At 51.5% G+C, this 22,846-nt stretch overlaps 5 protein-coding genes across 5 annotated transcripts; 2 read left to right on the forward strand and 3 right to left on the reverse strand.

The window, feature by feature from the left end:
- Positions 1 to 211: 211 nt before the first annotated feature.
- ALTATR162_LOCUS7317 (uncharacterized protein) lies at positions 212 to 4,201 on the forward strand (the record flags this gene model as incomplete). Its single annotated transcript, XM_043314945.1, has 1 exon — positions 212 to 4,201. The coding sequence occupies one exon, from the start codon at positions 212 to 214 to the stop codon at positions 4,199 to 4,201; it is 3,990 nt and encodes a 1,329-aa protein (XP_043170880.1).
- Positions 4,202 to 4,945: 744 nt separating this feature from the next.
- Positions 4,946 to 5,872, reverse strand: ALTATR162_LOCUS7318 (uncharacterized protein; the record flags this gene model as incomplete). The annotated part of the gene is made up of 2 exons (XM_043314946.1): positions 4,946 to 5,408; positions 5,475 to 5,872. The coding sequence occupies 2 exons, from the start codon at positions 5,870 to 5,872 to the stop codon at positions 4,946 to 4,948; spliced, it is 861 nt and encodes a 286-aa protein (XP_043170881.1).
- A 349-nt stretch (positions 5,873 to 6,221) lies between these two features.
- Positions 6,222 to 8,438, forward strand: ALTATR162_LOCUS7319 (uncharacterized protein; the record flags this gene model as incomplete). Its single annotated transcript, XM_043314947.1, has 3 exons — positions 6,222 to 6,334; positions 6,451 to 6,478; positions 6,540 to 8,438. 3 exons carry the CDS (start codon positions 6,222 to 6,224, stop codon positions 8,436 to 8,438), a joined length of 2,040 nt encoding a protein of 679 aa, XP_043170882.1.
- Positions 8,439 to 8,692: 254 nt separating this feature from the next.
- ALTATR162_LOCUS7320 (uncharacterized protein) lies at positions 8,693 to 9,910 on the reverse strand (the record flags this gene model as incomplete). Its single annotated transcript, XM_043314948.1, has 2 exons — positions 8,693 to 9,090; positions 9,190 to 9,910. 2 exons carry the CDS (start codon positions 9,908 to 9,910, stop codon positions 8,693 to 8,695), a joined length of 1,119 nt encoding a protein of 372 aa, XP_043170883.1.
- Positions 9,911 to 15,017: 5,107 nt separating this feature from the next.
- ALTATR162_LOCUS7321 (uncharacterized protein) lies at positions 15,018 to 16,652 on the reverse strand (the record flags this gene model as incomplete). The annotated part of the gene is made up of 4 exons (XM_043314949.1): positions 15,018 to 15,170; positions 15,231 to 15,560; positions 15,673 to 16,519; positions 16,588 to 16,652. 4 exons carry the CDS (start codon positions 16,650 to 16,652, stop codon positions 15,018 to 15,020), a joined length of 1,395 nt encoding a protein of 464 aa, XP_043170884.1.
- Positions 16,653 to 22,846: the final 6,194 nt, after the last annotated feature.

Raw genomic sequence — 22,846 nt, forward strand, 5'->3', positions numbered from 1 at the left:
CGCGCCACTAGCACAACGCGTATCAGGCTGCCAGCGCCTGACTATACACGCAGCAAACAACACGCTGCCTTGTCAACTCAACTGCGGGGGTGCACGCTGAAAGCTCCGCCTGGCAATACTGACGACGCTGACGAGCTGAACCCCGATATACTAGAAGTCATCCCTACAGACACCAAGAAAGTAGGCAGCACCAGCAGCGCATACCGCCATCATGTCGAAAATCGACCGCATGATGATACAGGGCATCCGCTCCTTCGGGCCTGAGAAGGGAGAGACGATTCAGTTCACTGCACCTCTCACGCTCATTGTCGGTTGGAATGGCTCTGGAAAGACGACCATCATCGAATCTCTCAAATATGCGACTACTGGCGAGCTGCCGTCAAGCAGCAAGACTGGAGGCGCTTTCATCCACGACCCAAGTCTGCGTAATGAGAAGGAGCTCATGGCGCAGGTCAAACTGTCTTTCCGCTCTACTTCTGGAGTACGCATGGTCGCTACGCGCAACATGCAAGTCACCGTCAAGAAGAATGCAAGGAGCCAGAAGACGCTAGAAGGCTCGTTACTCATGATTAAAGATGGCGAGAAACATTCCATCTCAACCCGTGTTGCCGAGCTGGATCAGATCATTCCTCAGTATCTAGGCGTATCCAAAGCCATTCTGGAGAACGTCATTTTCTGCCATCAAGAAGACAGCCTGTGGCCTTTGAGCGACGCATCCACTCTCAAGAAGAAGTTTGACGAAATCTTCGAAGCCATGAAGTACACCAAAGCTATCGACAACATCAAGAAGATCCGGAAAGACAAAAACATTGACTTGGGCCAGCTCAAAATTATCGAAGCCAATGCCAAGGAGGACAAGTCGCGTGCGAAGAAGAGCGAGGAGAAGCAGGCCAAGTTGTATGATGAAATAGAGGAGCTTCGAGTTTCCTACGACGATTTGGATGCAAAATGTACCGAGGCGAAACAGGAAGCTTCAGACGCTTATGACCACGCTGCGCGCTTCATACAGCTCGTCGAAGAGCTAAAAGCCAAGCGTAACACCCTGGATATTCACAAGCAAAACGTTGCCGAGCTTCAAGACAGTATAAAGGAGCTGGCTGAGTCGGACGACGAACTCCAGGACATGCTAGATCAATACCAAGAGCGCGTCGCCACATACTCCTCTCAGGCCCAAGAGTTTCGTGGCCAATATCTTGAACTTAAGAATGAACTTGAAGAAAACAGAGACGCTCTTGGGGCGAAGCAAAGCGAAATCGGTAAATATGAGGCGCAAAAGGAGCAGTATGAGCGTCAAGTCCAGCAGCGCGAAAACTCCATCAAGGAAGCTGCTAAGCGGCACGCCGTCCGAGGGTTCGACTACGACGTCAACGAAAAGCAGGTCGTAGAGTTTCAACAGATCCTGAATAAGATGTCTCGCGATCAGAACAAGGTTTTGGATCGAACTCGAGAGGAGACACAGCGCGACCTACGCGAGGCGCAAGACAATCTCAATCAGCTAAACACGCGCAAGTCGGGACTCAGTCAGAGCAAGGAGTCTGCGCGGAACCAGATTACGAACAACGACAAACGGATTTCCGAGCTCCAAAAGACCATGAACCAGATCAAGGCGGATGAGGGTAGCGAAGCCATTCTCCAAGACAAAAAGCGAGACGTCGAGAAGCAGCTCCAAAACGCGACTGCCACAGCGAGTTCCGAACGCTTCGATGAACGCATATCTGAAGCATCTAGCAACGTACGAACACTCGAAGATCAGAAGGAGAGGTTGACGACCGAGTTTGGTGACGCCTCAAAGCAGGCTCGCGAGTCTGCATCTATTGATGTCAAGCGAGATGAGTTACAAAATCAGCAACATAGCTTAGCGACCATGAAGAAGGTGCATGACCAGCGCTTTTCGCAACTGGTTGACCCTGAGTGGGATCCCGCTACCTTAGAGACGACGTTCCAGCAGGTACTGGCTGAGAAGGTAGGCAAGGTCAAGGAGGCAGGGTCTCGCCGTGATATTGCACAGACCAAGCTGGACAAGGTCAACTTCCAGATGTTAAGCTTGGAGTCGCAATTGAAGCAGAAGCGCACTGAGCTCCAAAACTACGAAGCGACCGTTAGGAAATCGATACAGAAGGACGACGTCTCTGATTTCGACGAAACCTTGCAACAACTGGAGGAGGAGTATGAGGCGAGCTCTTCAGACAAAGCCAAGTTTGAGGCACAGGTTGACTACATGAGCAAGTGCCTGCAGTACGCTGAGCAACACAACGTTTGCCGTCTCTGTAAGAGGACCCTTCATGACGATGAAGACGAGGACTTCACGACCACGGGCTTCATAAGTGGACTCAAGGATATCGTCTCAAAGGCGAAAAAGAACATGCAAGCAGACAACGCGGAAGAAATCTTCGCCGAGCTTGAGGCTGCTCGCAATGCTAAGCCCAGTTATGAACTTGCAATTCGTCTACGAGATATGGAACTTCCTGCAATTCAGTCTAGCCTTACTAAGCTGACTGCTGAACGTGACACCCTCAACAAACAGCTTGAAGATCAGGATGCTGTCATCTATGATCTGGAGGCTGTCAAGCAAGAAGTAGAATCTTTGTCAAAAGAAGTGCAGACCGTTGTTGGGTACTATAGCAGGGCGCAGGAACTCGAGGCGGAGATTAAAGAGTTAGCGCAGAAGCAGAAGACTGCCGGACTTTCGCGAGGCATTGACGCTATTCAGGCAGACCTGAAGCGGGTGTCTGAGGACAGCCGTAGCGCTAGAACAACGCTCGAGCAGCTTACTGCTGCCAGAGACAAGTCGCGTAACCTCATCACAACTCTAGAGCTGAGCGTGCGTGACATCAACGCGGACTTGAACAGCGCACAGTCCAAGCTGAAGGAGAAGCGGGCTCTTGCTGATCGAGTAGAGGATTTCAAGAAGGAGAACAACAAGCAACGAGAAGCCATACGCAGCTTCGATCAGGATATCAACGACATTAGTCCTGAGATCGAGCAAGCGCAGTACAAGTACGACGACATCAACCGCCGAGGCAACGAGCGCGTTCAACGCGCCCATGACGAAGCTTCGAGGTTATCCGACAGTGTGCGGCAGCTCAATCAGGCAAACGAAGAGATAAATTCTTACATCAATCGTGGCGGCCCACAGCAGCTTACGCGTACTCATCGGGAGATCGAGAACCTACAAGGCGAGATCGCACGCATCGAGACGGACATGTCTGATGTGACTCGTAAGATCAAGAAGCTTGAAGATACTGTGCGCGATACTGAAGCGAACAAGCGCTCCATTAGCGACAACCTGCGCTATCGAAAAGCTAAGCGCTCACTTGACAGTTTGGAAGTCGAGATCCGAAAGCTAGAGGAGCTAGGCGCTGAGCGTGATAAGGACCACTTCGAGCGTCAAGCTCAACATTGGGACACGGAATACAGGCAGCTAAGTATTGCTAAGACAGGCGTGGAACGTGACATGAAGAATAAAGACGACCAGCTTCAGGATCTCATGAAAGAGTGGCAGGACCTTTACAAGAACTCTGCGGAGCAATACCGCGAGGCTCATATCAAGGTAGAAACTACCAAAGCTGCCATTGAAGACCTGGGGCGCTACGCTGGTGCTCTCGACAAGGCAATCATGAAGTACCATACGCTCAAGATGGAGGAGATCAACCGTATCCTCGCTGAGCTTTGGCGCAACGCGTACCAAGGTACCGATGTAGACACGATCCGCATTGCATCTGATGGCGATGGTAAGGGTAACCGAACATACAACTATCGTGTTGTGATGGTGAAGCAAGACACCGAAATGGACATGCGAGGCCGATGCTCCGCTGGCCAGAAGGTCCTCGCGTCGATCGTCATCCGTCTCGCGCTTGCAGAGTGCTTCGGTACAAACTGTGGTCTCATCGCGCTCGACGAACCCACTACAAACCTGGATCAGCAGAACATCAAGGGCCTCGCCGAATCTCTGTCCCAGATCATCCAGAGTCGCAGGAAGCAGGCAAATTTCCAGTTGCTAGTCATCACCCACGATGAGCAGTTCTTGCGCGAAATGAACTGCGCCGATTACACAGACTCGTACTGGCGCGTTGGTAGAGACGTGAAGCAGGAGAGTTATATCGAGCGCCAGAACATTGCTGAGGTAACTACACTCCAACCCCTTTCAATGCTTTCGAAGAGCAGACACACCCTCTTGAATAGGGTCCGCTTTGAAGAATGAACCAGACAGGTTCTAACATCCGACAGGTTTCTTGATCTCAGTATCCGCTCTTAGCGTTGTCTTTCACTGCAATGGGTGGCGCGGTACAAAACGCATATCGAGGCGTTTCTGGTTCTCATACGTTCGCAAGTGCAGGCTGTTGGCGTTATTGTGGGCATCATAGCGATGGAGTTAGCATCATACCTACTAATTCCCGAAAGTCAAGTGGAGTATCGGATATCATGTCTCCGGGGCGATCACATGCATTATCCCATTCATTCGTCTTCACTAACCCCCTAGATAGCAGTGGTACATATTGCAAGGCCACTGCCTTGGTCACAGTGCTATTATGATCGCCGGTGAGCCTCTGACCCGCGTTCTTATGTCATCTTACAATGTAAAAGGCACAACGCCGCAGCGGTAGAATTCGCCACAGCTCCCTTCCAGACTTTACGGTTTCACCCAACTGAACTAATATACTCGGTGAGGTACTGCTAAGTAGGTTGGGTATGGAGTTGTATGGGATCACTGCGGAAGTGTGTTGGAGGTTGAGGGAATGTACGAGGAGCCATAGGGTGCTGTTAGCTGCGATTCGGAAAACTCTAGGGGTGACGGAAAGGAGACAGGATCTGATGGGGTTGACGATGAGGGAAAAGGAGTAGACGCATAAGATTAGGGGACAGGTTGTGACAGCGGCGTTAGAGAGACATGAGATACGCTTGAGTAATCCGAATGTATAGTCTGAAGTTTAATCACTCTAGTTGATCATTGTAGGTTTACGAATAGTCCTCCATCGACCAAAAGTTGTGCACCGTTCACGTAGCTGCTCAGATCACTTCCTAGGAAGATTGCTGGCCCGGCGAGATCACTTGGTATGCCTGTCCTGCCCAAAGGTATCCTGCCTTCCATGTACTTCCGCTTCTCCTCGTCCTCGAGATCCTTCTCGTTGAGCTGTGTCTTGATTGTGCCAGGTAGCAGCGCATTACATCTGATGTTGTGTGTTCCTAGTGCGCATGCGGAGGACTGGATGAGGGAGAGTACACCAGCTTTTGTAGGTGTGTAGTGGCCTTGGTATGCGCCGCCAACGAGGGCGCTGATGGAGGAAATACCGATGATGGAGCCACCCGGGGGCGATTGGGTGGACATTTGTTTTGCGCCAGCTTGAATGGTGTGGAATGCGCCGGTGAGGTTTGTAGTGAGGGTCGAGTTCCAGAGATCTGGTGTGATTCTACAGATCGGTGTTAGTTTTTTACACCTCTATGACCACCATGCGGATATTGAACGAGGTACGTACTCCAAGAACTCCTTGAACTCGCAGATGCCCGCATTACTTATCACTACATCCAATCGCCCCCATCTTTGTACCACTGCTTCTACCAACTTCTTGCCTGTCTCTGGGTTTCCTACGTCACCTGGCACTTGTACCATTCTCTTCTCTACATCCTCCTTGCTGACTTCTAGGGTCTTAGCTGCCTCCTCAACGAGGGTTTGGTACTGGGATGCGGACTTGTCGTCGCCAAAGTGGTTCACTGCGACGTTTGCGCCATGTTGGAGATATCCCAGTACTATGGCGCGGCCGATTCCAGTGACACCGCCGGTGATTATCATGGACTTGCCAGACAGCAGCTGAGGGGTTTGCGCCGCTTTCGGCGTTGTGGGTGTCCACAGACTGTTCTTGCGTTCGTGCGACATGGCCCTCGTAGGTATAGATTGTGGGGTGTGGGGTATGGTAGATGGTATACAGCGGTATACGAGGAGCTCAGGGTGGTCTAATCAGAGATCCAAAGGTCTTCTTCGGACAACGGGAAACAATTTGTTTAAAATTATCGTCTACCCAGGAAGAAGCCATAATATACATGCCGCTATGCGCAATCTGGTTCGGTACGTGCAATGTATACGTGAGACGCTTGCCGTCTTCGGCCCACGTGTTCGGTGCATTCTCAGCCGAGGCCGAAAGTCTTGGCGATTGTGTCCCAGTTGAACCAGTTGCGCAATTCACGCAAGGCGCAGCCTATTATTGTGATCCAACGCGACATCGAGCATGGTCTACTCTTGGGATGATAAAGAGGCTATATGCTATCAGCTATATGTCGAGGAGCGGAGGAGCTTGGAAGAGGTTATGTCGTATTGGGAGATACGCGGGTTTACTCCAAGGTATGCACGTATTGTGCGCGGCAGTACATACGGGCTGCCGTACGCGTTCACCGTCATTTCCAATCTTATTGTAGCGAATATCTCCAGAATACATGACACTGACTATGCCGCTCCAGCAAGCGCGCTTTTCAGACGCAGTTCAAGGTAAGCCGATATCTCACACTTTCCATCACCCATTGCGAATCGTCTATTGACGCCATCACAGCGATGGGACTTCCCCTCAAAACAGAATCCAGCGCACAAGAATCCCGCCCTCGTTGCGCGCCTCCAGCAATTATGGGAGCTGAACTACACACAGAAGGATATGGTCGACACGCTACAGGCTGAAGGCTTCCAGATCAACGACCGCGAACTGCTGCGCTTGCGCCTGAGGCTTAAGCTCTTACTTCGAGAAAGTGTCTCCAGACCAAAGAAGCAGAAGACTGCTGGAGGGAGGGTACAAAAGAGGCCGAAGAAGAAGCCTACCAAAGTTCTGCCTGGCAAAGGTTTGATCAACCAGCTTGGGAATGCGATTTTGGCAGAGGAATCGACGAGCGACGACGAAAGCGAAGAGGAATTCGAGGCTGCTGAAGGAGAAGATGAAGAGGAAGCCAGGGCATCCGTGGAAGAGGCTCGACCTATAGTGCCCGAACCTGACATCACAGGTTTGAGCGCTGAAGAGGTGCTACGAAAGCAACTGCGTCAACAGCGGCTTCAGGCCGAGAGCGACGAGAAATGGCGTACACGGAAACGAAGACGTCGAACACGAGGCTGGGCCGGACTGCCAGCAGACGCCCCCGGCGAACCTCCACGATTCCCATCCGAGACTACCATCGACGAAGCCAAAGCCTACCTCGGTTTAAACAACGACAAGTACCGCCAAGTTCGAGAGTGCTTTCTTCACATGTGCAAGGAGCAAGACGTTACCAAGAAAACCATTGCCGGCCCGGAGAAGTGGTCGCAGATTGTACAGCAGCTCATTCAGGGCGATACACACTTGGCCCAAGTCTTTGAACAAGAGCCAGAAGTACTGCAGAATAACGACGCACTTTTCCGTCCGAAAGGTCAGAGGGCGCTGTCAATTGATGTTATTTGCATGGACGTCACAAAACGCTTACGAACAATGGATGCACGCATGACTCTCGCCGATGCGAAGAACCTCCTTGGTCTCAATCCTGAACAGACACGGCACGTACGAAACACCTTTGCCAACAAGTTGAAAGCAGCTCAGTTCACAAATAAGCATGAAGCTGGCGAGGAACGTTGGACAGAGTTGAAGCAAGCTTGGGTCAACGAGTCTGAGAACCTCGTGAGAGCACTCGCACACGGAGAGGATGATCCAGACTATACGCGGAAGCTACGTGCTCTCGAGGTGCTGGCTCGAGACGTCATGAAGCGGCAACAGCAGGAAAATACTGCCAAAGACCCCAACAAGAAGAAACAGGTTCATCAAGGACCTGGGCCAGGGCCAGCGCCGCCTATCGTAGCTCCGCACCCGACAATCCTAGGTAACAAGGGGAGACCTCACATCAGTGTTGGTCGGAAGGAAACACCGCGGACTTCGTACACTGCCGCACCCTCCTTGTCCACTGCTTCAGACCTGCAGATCGACCCGTCTCTTCTGCTAGCTGCGAGCGACGCCGCAATACTTCCCGTCCCCGACCACACACCTCAGTACCACTACCAGCCCGGTCAATACCAGCCAGCCACTCAGCATCATCATCCACACCAGCAGCATAGTTCGCATAATCATTACCAGCAAGAATACTACCCAGCTGCCTCGAACATGCCCGTGCCGCTGCCAGTGTACTTCCGCTTACATCCACATTCCTCAACTCCTTTCCCTGCCAAATCAGTCTGGCTCTCTATGATTCACACACCCTCGGTCGTCGAACTACGAGATCTAGCGATGCGCGAGCACCCGGGTACTATGGTACATAAGATCGAAGGCTTGATCACATACAGAGGCAATCGGGCAGACCGCGAGGTTGCAGTTGAAGTAACAGACGACGGAGAGCTGGGTGCATATCTAGGACATGTGAAAAGAGGCGAGGAAGGAGTGGCTCAGGGGAAAGCAACATTTATTGTGTTATTAGGACCTGGTGGTGAGGAAGGGTATACATAGTTGATCAGTTGATGTAGTTTCGCTGCTTGTCAAAACTCTATGGTTCGGTTTCTATGAGTTAGCATCGAGATGACAAGTTCCTGTTCCGAACATGTATGTTATATTGTTCACACCTTTTTACGGACCAGATCATATACATTAACATTGAACATGACTACCTCTCCAACATGTCGAGTAACGTAAATGAGCAAGAGATCCGTACATCCATGTTATTGCTATTGGTATCTAATTCGAAGCCAGTTATGTATGCCTCCTTACAGTGTTACCCCATACGCTTCCTCACCCGCCCCTCTCCAGACGCTGTTCCTTTCCTCCTTTGTATACCCCTTGCCATCCATCCACTTCTCCACAACCTCTTTCCAGAGCTTCCAACTTCCCTGCTCGCCTGCTGGCCCACCAACATTGCACACCGGCCAGTCGCTCCCGAACATGACTCTTCTAGGGAAACAGTCGAAGATGTGATCTAGGAAAGGAGTAAGAGCAGTCAAAAGCGTCGGTACGTCTGATGGCGTTGGCGAAACAGTAAACTCGTTGAAAGCGCCGGAGAGTTTCATGAAGATTGCCTTGTCCGATGAGAGAGACTTCATGGTTTGGAGCCAGATGTCGGACGGAGGTGTAGGTTTGGGTGATAGAGGAGGTTTGGCGAGGTGGTCTGTGGAGATTGTGAGTTAGCTACACCACATCACATAACAACACAATTCACGAAGAACAGTGTTGGTGAATTCGAAAGTAGAGGAGAACATGAACTTACTCAGCACAAACTTGACACGATTCTTATGTCCCTCCTTCTCCTCATGCTCCCTCACTCCCTTGATCAACCTACCAACCGCCTCCATTGGCTCCTCCCCGTCTCTATGCGTATCAACCCCCACGTCGAAACACCATGCCTCACACTCCCCTCCTAGTTCCTTCAGCGCACAAAGATTGTGGATCCAACTCTTCTCGTTCTCCTGTAACATTCTCGCAACAACACCGTCCCCTTTCCCCTGCAATAAATACCTAAACCCTTTGACATGCTTCCAGAGTCTGGGTCCAGCCACCTCCCTTGCAATATCAAGATACGCATTAAAGACTCGCGGACTAGATTGAAACGGAGCATAAACCACACAGCCCTTCATTTTTCCTGCTTCACTCTCTACAAACCCATCGCCGTCGTCTGGTCTCTCCTCCACGATTCTAGCCAGAAAACGGAGCTCCTCCAAGGGTTCTTTCGCCCATATTCTCAGTTTGGCCTTGACATCGTCATCGTTGTCCGATTCGTTGATATCTGAAGGTTCCGCGGAGGGAAGATACCGATCGGTTTCTACGTATATGAAGCCAGTGGGTTGGGGAGAGGTGATGGCGAGGTAGTCTGATATGCCGTGTCGTTTAGCGAGTTGGTGGCCTGGGGACATCCAGCCATGGTTGGAAGATGAAGTGGCTGTTGAGGGCCAAAGATGGATGTGTGTATCTAGGATATCTGGGAAAGACATCGGGAATCAGATTGGCCGGGTGATCGGGCCGTAGGGCGCGGAGATGGGTGAGTAAAGCTTATGGTGGTATGGCGGGTTCAGAGGATTGACAACGGCTGAGAATGGAAGGCCTTTCGTTGTTCTGCAGACCTAGAGCTTGAGGACTATGTTTGGTGGTTGGCTTGATGTCCTGAGCCACAGATGCGATGCGGGGACGTTGATACTTCGGTTGGCGGGGTAAGAGGCTCCGGGGAGTATACATTGCTATAACCACGGATATTGCTTCACGCGGAGCACAGTTGATTCAAACTTGTGTTGTCCGTTTTTTATTCTATTGAAAGCCCTCGCATGTCTAAAGATGTTGACTTTGTTCAATCAGAGAAGTCGGCGTCTACATATTGGCCCCATGGCAATGCCAGTAATGAACTCAAGATATTAATGAGCAACGTGCTTTCACGTAACCTTACCAAATTAGAGTTATTGGGATACAGCATGGGCTCTGAGCTTAAGGACTTATGAAGTCAATCCGGATGGACCGAAGTAACATTCCGGCTTGGCCATCTTTTATCACGATATGGCCAGTGATAATCAAGCCCATGTCCATTGTATCGTCGATGCAAGGCCTCGGTAGTCTGAAACCGAGACACACTGGCTGCACGTCATGCACATGGATACCGGAGTCCACGACCTTTGGTTCTAGACACATGCGAAGTGTGCAGCTTGGCATCACAATAGGAGCGCAGTACATACCACATAGAACAGAACCCACATACTCTCACCATTCGCACTCCACGGAGGCAACGTATTGCAATTAGGCGTCCCCTGCACGCAGGATGCCGACTTTGACGTGATCTCAAAGGGCAGCTCGTTTCGATTGCGCAATGATAGGCGCTTAGTCGTCCCGCGTTTCCCAGCCACAAGGACAGGTGTCAAACTCAATGCCTATGAAGCCGACGGCAAATGTGGGGTAGTAGTAGGCAGAGGGTACGGATGTACTTTCGCTTGGAAAGCGAGAGTGGGCGGCATTGACCCTGGTGCTTTGCTCTTGACGGTCTGGAAAGAACAGTAATTCCCGTGATTGTTCGGAAGCGAAGGAGGGGTAAGCGGAGCAAAGAGGGCCGGAGAAGCACCGACAGTGCAGCGCGCAGCTCAACAAACAAATTTCAGAAGTTGTGCGAACGTGAGGCTCTGCGATGTCCCTGTATTTTGATGGAGCTTGACATGTGACTGGGAGTCCTGCTTACTGCATCTACCGAAATTCTTGTATCGGCAGCTTGCATCATGCGCGAATTAGATGTATGGCCGAGCTGTCAAACTGTGACAGTGTGGTGGCTGAGCGCCTCCAGTCCTATTGATCTCAGCTTTTAGTGAACTCCACCAATGTCAGCGGGACCCTCTTTGTATTTGCAAAAGAGAGGGTCTCCGGATGGACCATTGCTGTTGGGTCTCCAACATCACCTCAGCGCTTACCACTATAGTGCACTATGGCATAATTCTGCTGGGCACTAGTTGTTATTGTACCCACACCCGTTTGCCCATCATCCGCCAGTACCTATCAGCGAGTGGGCCTACCTAGTACCGGAGCAGTCCTTGCAAGATACGAGGGGAATGTCTGGCGGCGTCGTCCCGCGATGTATGACGTGAGGTGTCGCAAGCTGACTCGTGCGGCGCCGAACGCCTAAAATCATGATCGAAGACCGAGAGGCCGTCCGGCTGTTTTGATCGTGACTGTGAGAAGAGAGTGGGGTGAAAAGTCTGGATGCAGCGAAACAGCCGCAGTTGTGGAGAAGACAGGCAAGACCCTTGATGTATCTCGACGCCGAGTCAAGGATGGCTCAGTTGGGATGCACGTCATTTTAGTGCGTTTGTAGCCGTGGAGTAGAGGTACGTGTTGCGGCTCGCTCGGTTCAAGTGACCGGCCATTAGTGAGTGAGCAATAAATTGGTTGCTTTCGTGGCTGATGATATGGAAACGGGGCATTGAACTAGATGCAATCTTGGTTGCGTGAGACATTAACGTGCAGCTGCAGGGTATTGCCATCATAGGGGTCTTGTCTCTTGATGGATGGTAGGCTGACGGCAATGATCATGTGAGGATGTTGTACTACGTCGTCATCCAAGATCGACGAACCATGGAAAAAGTAATGCTTGCTCCGGGGCCCGTGGTGGGCAAGGCTTGATCGGATCTATTCTACAAAAATCGCACCGAGCCTAAGAATGGCTAGTAAGGGTTCCCAAAAGGCCACCTATAGCTGCGGTATTAAACGACGCGCAAGCCAGTGGAGTTCAAGGCTGTACGTTAAGACGATGACGATATCATATATGGTGTCTTCCCCACAATACGACATTGCAACGTTCCTGGATGCTTAGAAACTTCGTGGCTGACTGGTCAGATCATGCTCGAGCACGTGACTATGCACTGAGACGAAGGCCTTTCCAGTAGATAATCCGAGGCTTTGCCGTGACGAGCAATATCTGGGCTAAACTGTACCACAAATGCAAAGGGCCCTGACTCGAAATGATTTGCAGCTCGTGCTTGCCGCTGGATCTCGGTTGACAACCGGCACGGCGCGACGCTACCTCGGGTGCGCCTAACTTCAGGGCCTACCCCTTAGAGACAGTTGTAGTCGAAGGGCTGCAATTGAAATGCTTGGATCGAGCGACCTAGGTCTAGTATTGAGAGGAATCGCTGTTAGCGGGAACATCGATGATCGGTTGAATACGTTTGCGTGCGTGTGTCGAACTTGGAAGTTGCTGTCAGTTGCAGAGCCGCGGGTCCGTCAAGCTCTGCCCTTGGAAGAAGCTCCAGCCTTGTGTCAGACAAACATGACACGATCATGAGCAGATCCAAAACTTGCATGATGAGTAGCCTCATACAACATATGGAGTAGATCTGGGCCTTTTGGAACTTAGGCTAGATGTCCGATGTCGTCAGAGGGTCAGCATCTATAGGAGCTAAGGAAGTCGACAGGACTCCGCAAGTACACAGTCTTTGCTGTCACTGTATTAGCCAATGTGGCGTTAGCGCAGTCCACCCTGGCGAGAGTGAAGTGGATATTGTAGGCATTGCATGACAGCCGATGCCACCTTACTTGAACGTGTACGAGTAATTTAGACCTTCGCGCATGAGGTCCCTGGAGCAAGATAACTGGATAAATGTGAAGGCATGTGAATATCTTTGCATGCTTATGTTCGTCCCGACAGCGTGTGTCGCGCGTGAAGCGAGATGTGCAGAGTTTTCGCCGTCGACCCAGCTGTTTGGACAACCATTCGGCTGCTAACAAGCAACATCAAGCGAAAGTCAATTGTCCGGACATGCAAGCTGATTGCGCTGCAGTCATCAGGTATCCCAAACCGTATCATGTTACATGGAGATGCAAGTATGTTGCGCCATCTTGCAATTGTGTATATTGAGCAGTCATGTCATCTCGATTGGAGATAGTAACTGCCAGCTCGGCTAGTGTGTGGCGCTCGCCCAGTCTGCACCTGAGCATTTGGAGTACTTCTGATCAGCCAGGCACCAATGACAATGTTCCGGCCGGTATTGGTAAATGCTCTGAGACACGGCACGCGAGTGTCGAACTGCAAGTCCGTGCCTAACTTGTCTGCATCGTGTTGCGTCGGGGATACGGCACGGAGACTTGCAGCAGCTTGGCTATGGATTCTCAATGTACATGCGTGCTGTTTGATGCTTGCTATCTCATCTGCTGTGAATGCTGCGTACGCAGTGGCAGGCAGCTATGACGAGAGGTGGAGAAATGGGTCAGGCGTCGCGCCACGGCCAGCGCCAGTCTAGCGCAGGAGCTTGGCTCTGGACACACAGGCCTGCGGGAGCGGGATGACCAGCATAAGGTTTGAGCAAAGGGTCTCTTCCGTGCGATTTGCTGGCTCGCTAGAAGACCAGGGCTCCTGCATCTGTCATCCGTCATCGTCCCTGTTAACAAGACTGAGAATTTGTGTCGTGGGCAGCGAGGAAAATTGCCGCGACGCACGATGATGGTTGATGAGGGCCAGCGATGCAAGTGTGCATGAGAAGTTCGGCGCCGGCATGGTTTCCTTTGAAGCTTCAGCTAGGACGTGCAGCATGCAGGCCCGCTTGAGTGGGCGTCTTCGTTGGTGGGAAGACCTTTGGACGCCATCGACTTTTCAGCGCCATCGGATCATGATTGGGGAGTCGAAAGTCCTAGAACGTAGTTAACCCCCAAAAGCTTACTGCAGCCGATGTTGGACGGAGTAGACGGCCGCTGTAGAAGACGTGCGCAATTGGGGTAGCAAAAACGCCAGCTGCGAGGGTGACATTGCTCAAAAGCCATGGATTAAAAGATGCTGCGGGCCATGTCCGAAAGCGGAGATACGAGGTAGTTCCGAGAGTTGGGGAGTGGGTTCATCAATTCCTTATCCCGTAAACCGAGGGGTACCTAGGTACATGGTCTTCGCACCTGCCGTCTTGGAGTGGTTCGTCGGGAGTATTGCCTGCCTATACTCTTCGTAGTGCGTCCGTCTCAGATAACGTGCCGCTATTTGTCGCGACGCGGCCCAGACTCCCACATCTTTACCGTAAACGATGAAGCAGGCGATGTCCTCGATGCGGGTGATGGTTCGCGCTACTTGAAGACCGTGCAGCGCGGGTAGGACGCCTAAGACAAGTGACCAGGGGGGTCGTGTGTTGCTCGGGAAACAGGATGTGAGGTTGGGATAGAGTTTTTGTGCTGCGGTTGCACAATTGTCAACCGTGGAGTGAAAGCAGTTGCGTGCGACACAGGCATGTGGAGAAGGCATGAGCGAGACTGAAGAAGGCACCGGGCACAGCGACTGTTTCAACAGTCATCATCATTGTCATTCGTTGTGACTTTTGCATAAACTACATGGTTGGGTATTCACCAACATCGCGCATGGAAAGACGCTGCAAATTCGTCCATATCCGTAAACTCCTTGAACACCTTGCATCCAACCGGGCCCATTTTGGTATCCGAGAGCTGCCACGCTCAATAGTATGAAACAACATAGCGTTGCTCTACCTTCCGTGTACTGGTAGATGCAATGCTTCAAACTCAGATGCGTCTAACATTACTGCATCAAAAACTGTGGCCGAGGCCTGGAATGCCGACTAAAACATGGAAAATCGTCGTCTAGTTCATCATCGGAAAACCGGCGCCTCGCTCGCGAAGCACGCGTCCGCCTGGTGGAGGCGTCAGGGGAGGGGTAATGGTTGCCATCGGCGGGATAGGCAACATTCTGATGTTGTCGTCGGCATCTGCACCCTCGCGAGTACCCCATGTGGTCTGATGGCCAGCTGTCAGCTACGTGCAAGGCAATGCGGTGTTGCGTGATTCAGGACATACCTCTGTTACGGTGATGCAGCCGTAGAGTTTAATGAGATTATGGAAATAGCCGAAAAGAATCGAGACCGGGACGAAGCGGACGTCGCCCGGGTTTCTTAACAAATGGGGAATTAGCTTGATCGTCTTCGCGAAGACCCAGTGCGCGATGAACAGGGCCCAGAAAAGCGAGCGCTGCCATTTCTCCGCGTGAGCTTGATTGTCATCCTCTGCTGCGTAGTATCCTGCCTCCAGCAGCGCCAGGTAGACCGAGACGAAGAGTGCGCAATCGAGGAGGAATGCCCATTGCGTAAGCGTTGTCTGGAAGACGGCATAGAGAGACCATGGGTAGTTCTATGGCGCAAGGATTAGCAAAGGTAGTGCGAATCGGCGCAGTCAAAAGAGGGGCTGGCTTGGCGTCCAACAACGCGAAATCTGTGCAAATATTGGAACTAGCGGCACTCACCATCCACATGTAACCCTCTGTCAAGCTAGTCAGGTTGCTCCTCCAATTGGAGCGGACCCAACGCAGACATTGACGCAGATACTTTGAGTCGTCCTCGAGTGTCGTCTCGACTTCGCACTCGCGGTGGTTTTGCATCTGGATCTTCCAGTTGTGTGAGAACAACCACCGCGTGATGAAGTTGTCGTCGTCGGCGTTCAAGAAATGATCGCTACCCCATGTCTCGTGCGTGAAGCCGTAGGTAAAATTGGGGTCTTGCAGGATCTCGGAACGATAAGCAACCGCGCGTCCAGACAAGCATGGTAGACCGCCGTCTATCCAATTGCAAGCTGTGCAATCAAAGTTCCTCCTGACCAGGTAGATGGCACCTAGGAACTCCCAGATGTTAGAGCGGTTGAAGCGGCGGATCTGCTGGTTGGTGCCAACACCTCCGACACGTGGATCCTCAAAGGGGGCAAGAATCCATTTGGTAAACTTCTCCGGTAACCATACATCGTCGTCAAGCAGGAGCGTAATCTTGGTCTCGACTTCGGGGATGGCTCGGCATAGCTGTCGACGCTTGTTGGCCTGACTGACTGATAGCACTTGGATGATCTTAGGGCTGCCCAGCTCTTCCACCATCTGATACACACGCTTCACTCGCGAGTCGGGTGTGACGAGGAGAAGTTCCAATGGCTCGAGACGGTATGCGCTTTGGACCGTCTCTTTTAACTGTTGGAGGTTCTCGGCAACGGTTGGGATGATTACAGTCATGTCCTTGGATGTGATGGTCGGGTCGTCGACTGGCTGGATAGGTGTATAGGTCCAGTTGCTCGCCAGGTTAACCCATAGTCTGACATATCGAAATAAACTGTGGCAGCGAGTCAGTGTCGTCCAAAGTGCGGGGAAGGCTATCAGTGGCAGGCGTGGTTGACATACAAGAGCGCCAAAAAGATACAGAACCAACTCCAATTGGGGAACAGGCCTAATGGAAAAGAGAACATGGTAACGGCCAACGAGTGTGGTAGTGCGGAACGTGAACTACGACGGTGGACGGTAAACGAAGATCACATCGAATGGTGGGAGTGAAAAGCCGCTTGCATCGGGGAAGCAGCGGAAGTGACAGGTATTTAAACAGATGCTTGTGAGCGGGCTAGGGCGGCGAGGACATGTTTCGCTTCCCGGCGCTGTTTAAGCTGCATGAGATTCCCTTAGCAGACTTTGGGGTAGTGTGAACATGGCTGGAGCATGAGGTAGTTGCGAAATTCCAGTAGCGACCAGGGTGTGTACGAGTCGGGAATAGCGAATGCGCCCACTGAGCTCGAGCGTCATGCTTGGATCCCGCCAGCCGTTGAATCGCTCGCATATCCCTAGGCTCCCTAGCTGCAGCGCTTCAGGGATCGACTTGCATCGTGGTGCATTGCTGACAAGGGCCCTCACTGTAACCGCCCCGCGGTCGCTCCGGTCTTGTTGCCGTTGGGGCACGAGACAGCACGCCTCCCCACTGCTCTCACCTCATCGCGCCATGCACTACTACTAATATTGACATGCCTTTGCCATCGCCCACTGGTCCTCCTGACGCCGCCAGCTCTGCAATACGGAGCCGACGCGCGGGCTATGAACGATGCGGCTGATGATCGATGGGTCCTTGTCAAATGTGACCCCGCTTGGCGCCAGACCATCTGAGATCAATGGCTCTAGGCCTGAATTGCCCACTCTCTCCTCGTAGAGTCCCATGCACTAGCCGCTGCAAGCGGATTTTACCAAGCGTGGCGCAATAGCGACGATAGGCGCTTCCTTACCTTTGGCGGCAGGGCTGGCGTCTCCATCTTCCTCTTCCGTTCGTACATGCTTCCGGCACGGTTAATTAGTTACTACCACTCATCCACATTCTCACTGTTACGACCTTCATTGCTATGTCGCTGCCGCTGACCAACGGGAAAAATTACGGAGCTGCTCAGTTAATTAATTCGATTGCTCCTTCTCTGCAACCGAGCTACCAGCAACAGCGCCGGCTTGTCACGGTCAGATGCTGCTGCGAGAATTATGATACCATGTGCTTCGCCAGTCCGTGTTGTAGGCGTGCTCCATCCGTCCAGGTACTAGTAAGCTGTATTGGTCGTACGTTGACCGATGGCTTTCTCATCGGAGACATTACCCTATGCAGCAGCGAGTTGCCTGGACCTTACTGCTACGTTGCCTCAGGTTAACTGCAATTATCGTCTCACTTCTGCTGGACCACAGTATTGGAAAGGTACCTGCACCGGATGAAGAGATACAAGGTCCGGGTACACCTGCCTACACACTCAAAGGTCGTGTAGGACGCTGCAGAGACGGGGTTTATACCATGCTCATGCAGATCCAAACGTCGGGCCGCGGGAAGACATACGCGCACCCAATTATCTTGTTGTCAACCATGTAAACGGCTTGCTTGTGCATGCTGCATGTAATTTACAAAGGTGGGTGGGCGTCCAGCATGCGAGCGATCGAACAAAAGATGGGTCATGGCTGCTGGCGCTTCCCTGCATGAAGCCCTACCTTTCGGTCCCGTCAATGTCTACATCCGGCTTTCAAACAAGCAGATGTGAGTATGTATCTTGGATCATCGATACTATATGGTAATATATCACATTGTCGAACCCTCACGCTAGGCTAACTGTGACATGGGCTGAAGGAAATCCTTATCTTGAGAAGTGATCATGCCCGATTCTCAAGTATGGCGAACATCATTTCCCATGGGTACCGAGTGACAGCTGTCAGGATACTCTCGGGTATTGCGTCATTAACCACAGGCACGGGCAAAGCTGATCCTCCGCATGTTGCGGATCTCTTGCCGCTTCCTCGCGAAAGCCATAGTCATACACGAATGGTAATTATGCTACGCGCCTGCGCCACAGACGATACAGGGTCTGGCACTTTGGAGGCTCAAGCGCCGTCGTATAATGTTGTGTTTGCTTTTGTTGTCAACATTTCTTGGCATCCAGAGTGACTTCCCAGAGTGACTAAATTCAAGATGAAAAGCTCAACATCTGGATATCAATCATAAAACCCTCGTTGAGTGGCACTGTTAACAATGGATATGAGGCATATGCGCAGGTGCACCTGAATACTCTATGTTTGACCTAGTCAGTGAATCACGTAGTAGAGCGTTTAACCACTTGATGAAAGCTGTCCAACTCCAAATCCATATTGCTGATATTCAGAGGAAGACCTGTAAAAGCCAGTCTGTCCCAATTAGCCGCCACAAGGCTCTGCTCCGAACGAAGAACGACTGAGCACAATCCTACAAAGTAAAGCTCAATACCTACCAGCCCTGGTATTCCAACTAAAGGGCGGATGCGAGACGTTCACATTTCAGATGCAAATTGTCGCATTTCTCCTGGACTCAGAGGCACAGAGCTATGACCAAAGGACAACTTGAGCAGCCCCGAAAATAAACCCACCTAGCGACTTTCCTTATACGATTCGTAAGTGGCAGTGCTGGTTGGTCAGTCGAAGCGTCTATTGACAGTGATCGGAAGCTGGACAAGGCTGACGATAGTCCTGATGCCTTACAGTATTCAAGGGCTTGAGATCACAGCAACAACGCGCATTGCTCTTACCAAAAGATTGCTCAAACGACTTCACGAGCAAGTCTTGAGATCTTCGTGTCGTTACGTGTTCTCGGCTTAGTGAAGCTGTACCGTCTTAACACGAGGCGTCCAAATGACCTTTCGATAAACTGGGTTGGCCCTTGGCCAGATTGCCATGTGAGCTCTGTGAACGTGGATGACCTTGCGCAAGATCTCGGTATTTTCGTCTCGTCGTGGTATTATGGATATAGTATGACAACTGGTTTCCGATGGCACTGTCGTTGTTTAGGTGCTATGCCTCAAGTGCCTTAAACTTCAACCAAGTCATTTCTATAGTAACAGTAGGCATTGTTCAGCGGAGATTCTTGCGGCACTCAGACAGCTTAACAATAGCTTTTGCATCTTCAGATATCCCGAGTATTTTTGGGAGAGTGCTACCGCCTCTGAGTATAGATAGTGGAGCTACCAAGACCGAAAAACTGTCCTGAACGGACACACGATAATGCTCGCGTCTTGTGTGCTTCGAGATTCGGCTCCGAAGCAACACGTAACCGCGCTATTTGGCAAGTCTGAAATGCGAGAGAAGTGGGTTGGTAACGGATGACGACGGGTCAAGTGGTGGTGGTTGCTGGCCTGGTGAGCTACAACACCCTGGGATCGACTGAGGGACTAGCGCCGATCAGTCACCTGCGCACATAAGTGCCCTATCGTACTCGCCAACAGACGGTCCACACCCTCCTGCACTCAGCAACGCGTTAAGTCAAGCGTAGAGATATGTACTAAACATAACATTGTATCAATTCCCGCTACAGTCTCGTACGATGCTTCGTCCGCGCGGGGGGCCAGGGTCATGGAGAGTCCCTGGAGGACGCTTGCGACGCGCTAGTCAGTCGTGCTGATCGCCAGTCCCGAAGCGCTCTCGACTTTGTTCCCCACACACACACCATCTTCTAACCGAGCCATGTATGCAGGCCCTCACACGTCACTATTTATCTCACTTTTGGACGGCAACACTGCCCAGGCGGCGACATCTCTGCGCGGCCAAAAAATGCCCATACACCTCTAAACATTATCTGCAGGATCTCAGCTGAGGTGTCTGTTGGCCGCGTCATATTGAATGGGACATCTCCCGTACTGCCGGAGATTGGAAGCCACTATAAGCCGACCAGGGTCCGGGGCCATAGCGAATGTCCTAATCCATATTCTGTATGCGGTTGCATGTCCCTGGTCCCAAACCCTCCCGGATAGCTTATGTCCTGTTGCATAGCCATGACCCTGCGTACCCTTCGCGAACGGTGTGAAAAACATTTAGCTGCATATGACGATCCTTTGGAAGGAAAGAAGAAGGACTTCTCCAGTTTCTAATCTTTGTCATCTACAGTGACTTTTGCTAACATTCCGATGAGGCACACCCCTCATATAGCCCAGATTGGCAACTAGGTCTCCCTTATGGGCAGAACAGTTGCCAATGACTTGAGCGTACGTTTTCATCAGTTCCCATGATACAAGACTGCCAAGTGATGTGGGTGGTCAACTAATAGGACGTCGGTCGATCTCTGATGTCGTGCATATATCACGGCACCGGAGTGGCTGCTCCAGACAGCACGTGCTCGAAATTTCTATCAGGGTATAAGCTTTTCCCTTCGAGTCGGCTGATCTGACCATAAGTCTTACTGAAACAGCAAACCCCCAACCGCAAGCTTACATAGGCGGCACCCGCCCGTGGCGCTGAGTATCCTGCGAGGACAACCGTATCTGGTAGGATATTTCTGGTTTCGGCCATACGTCAAATACTGGCGAACATGTATACCATGTCAGCTATCAAAGGGAACCGATTAGGGCTGGCCAATTTGACTCAGCCTGACACCTCTTCTCCGTGGATACTGATCCTCAAGTCTACACTGGACGTCCAATCAACGAATCGTCCAACAGAATGTTCTCGAAACCTATAGGTCGCGTACGCATGAACTTTTTTCATAGAACCTCACCACGAGGCCCATCGCATGGTCTTTATTGTTCTAGGACTATCTGCTGGGTGCATAATTAACAGGATATCTTCAGCATGTTCCAATGCTCATACCAATTTGTTGAGATACTCAACATGCACCAAGTTCAGACGCAGCGCCTACCCTGGGCTTGCGCCCTTGCCGTATGCACGCCATTATAAGCCCTTGCTTGGCCTGCATTTCGGTTACCCCGGTATGCATACAAAATTTTATGTGCTAGTTCTACCTGAAGGACAAGTACATACCTTCCAAAAGCTGAGGATTGGTAAGTAGGCGGGTGCCGAGCTAAATAGGAATGTGACACGAGACTCCATATCATTACGCCAGTACTGAGGTGTGTCGTTGAATCAACGTACTTTTGTGCGGTACCGAAAGAAACACACAAAAGGGGGCAGCCATTTAAGAGTAAAATTTAGTCCGCGTCATAACAGACAGGTATGGTAAATTACTGGACTGCCACACGGTTACACGACTGCACCGGAAATGTCCCACGTCTCTTGGCTCCCTGGTCTGAACAAGAAAGCCGCAACTTTACGATCCTGCTGCTACCCGTATCCGTAAGCCTCAAAATGCCCGGGGGCGCTCCAGACAGCTGACAAAATAGACGCGATAGGCGACCTTGCCATTCATTGGTGTTGGACCGTTCCCCGGACGGACACCGGAACCTTCAAGTCCAGAACTCTGACTTATCGAACGATATGGGCACATATGCACCGAAAATTGCATGATCCAGAAGTATCACACCTGTAACCACCTTTGAACAGGTCGTGATTAGGCTATGGGATGCGGGGTGGTGCAAGCGCCACCAACAAAGTCTGATTATCTGTGAGGCGGCATGAGCCAAATGAAGCGCCATTTGAGTTTCCCATAGGCTGGAAGCTGATTACACACTCAAGAGCGTCTTGATCTATGAACCAGCCCGCGGATGGATAAGTCAACACAGTTCTCGCCCGCTCGACCATCAACCTCTGCACAATTCTTTGTTGCACCACAGGGGGTTCCACAGCAGCGCCTTGCCTGTTTCCTCCGATCCATCAGTTCGCTGGCCACTCAGCAAAAGTCGTCGCAAGCTGCGTAAGCATGGTGGTCACATTGCTAGTGACTAAGACTCTTGGGATTGGAGTCCGGAGAAGGACGCCGACCGGAAATGGCTTCATAGCGCGGTGCCGTAACTCCACCGATCGAGAAGTAGAAACCGAGGGACTCGAGTGGATATGGAATTGAGGGCCGTTGTCACACAAAGCTCGTATGCCTTCACACCCTCAATCAATAAGTTGAGTGTGGTGAAGGACCCAAGCTGGTGCCGTATCAGCTATTGCCTCACATTTTCAACGCTCATGAACAGATATCGGGATGGGTGGACCGCTGGCATACACCAGGTAGGCAGGTCATATGGACCGAAAGCCACAGAATTGGGCCGAGGCTGACTCTCGACAGATCTCAGGGTGCCGTCTAAGCGAGGATACAGTGATCGAGTGCACCAGACAGCGGACGGGAAGTGGGCCATAATATGCTTTTTCCCAGAAGATACGCGAGGCGGTATTTGCTTTTTGAAGATCCCTTCGTCGCAACAGCAACTCCATGGATCATGCTGGAGAAAGCGACAACACTGCAACTTGA

Source organism: Alternaria atra, assembly GCF_907166805.1.
Source record: "Alternaria atra isolate CS162 genome assembly, contig: 28, whole genome shotgun sequence".
NCBI classification, from domain to species: domain Eukaryota; kingdom Fungi; phylum Ascomycota; class Dothideomycetes; order Pleosporales; family Pleosporaceae; genus Alternaria; species Alternaria atra.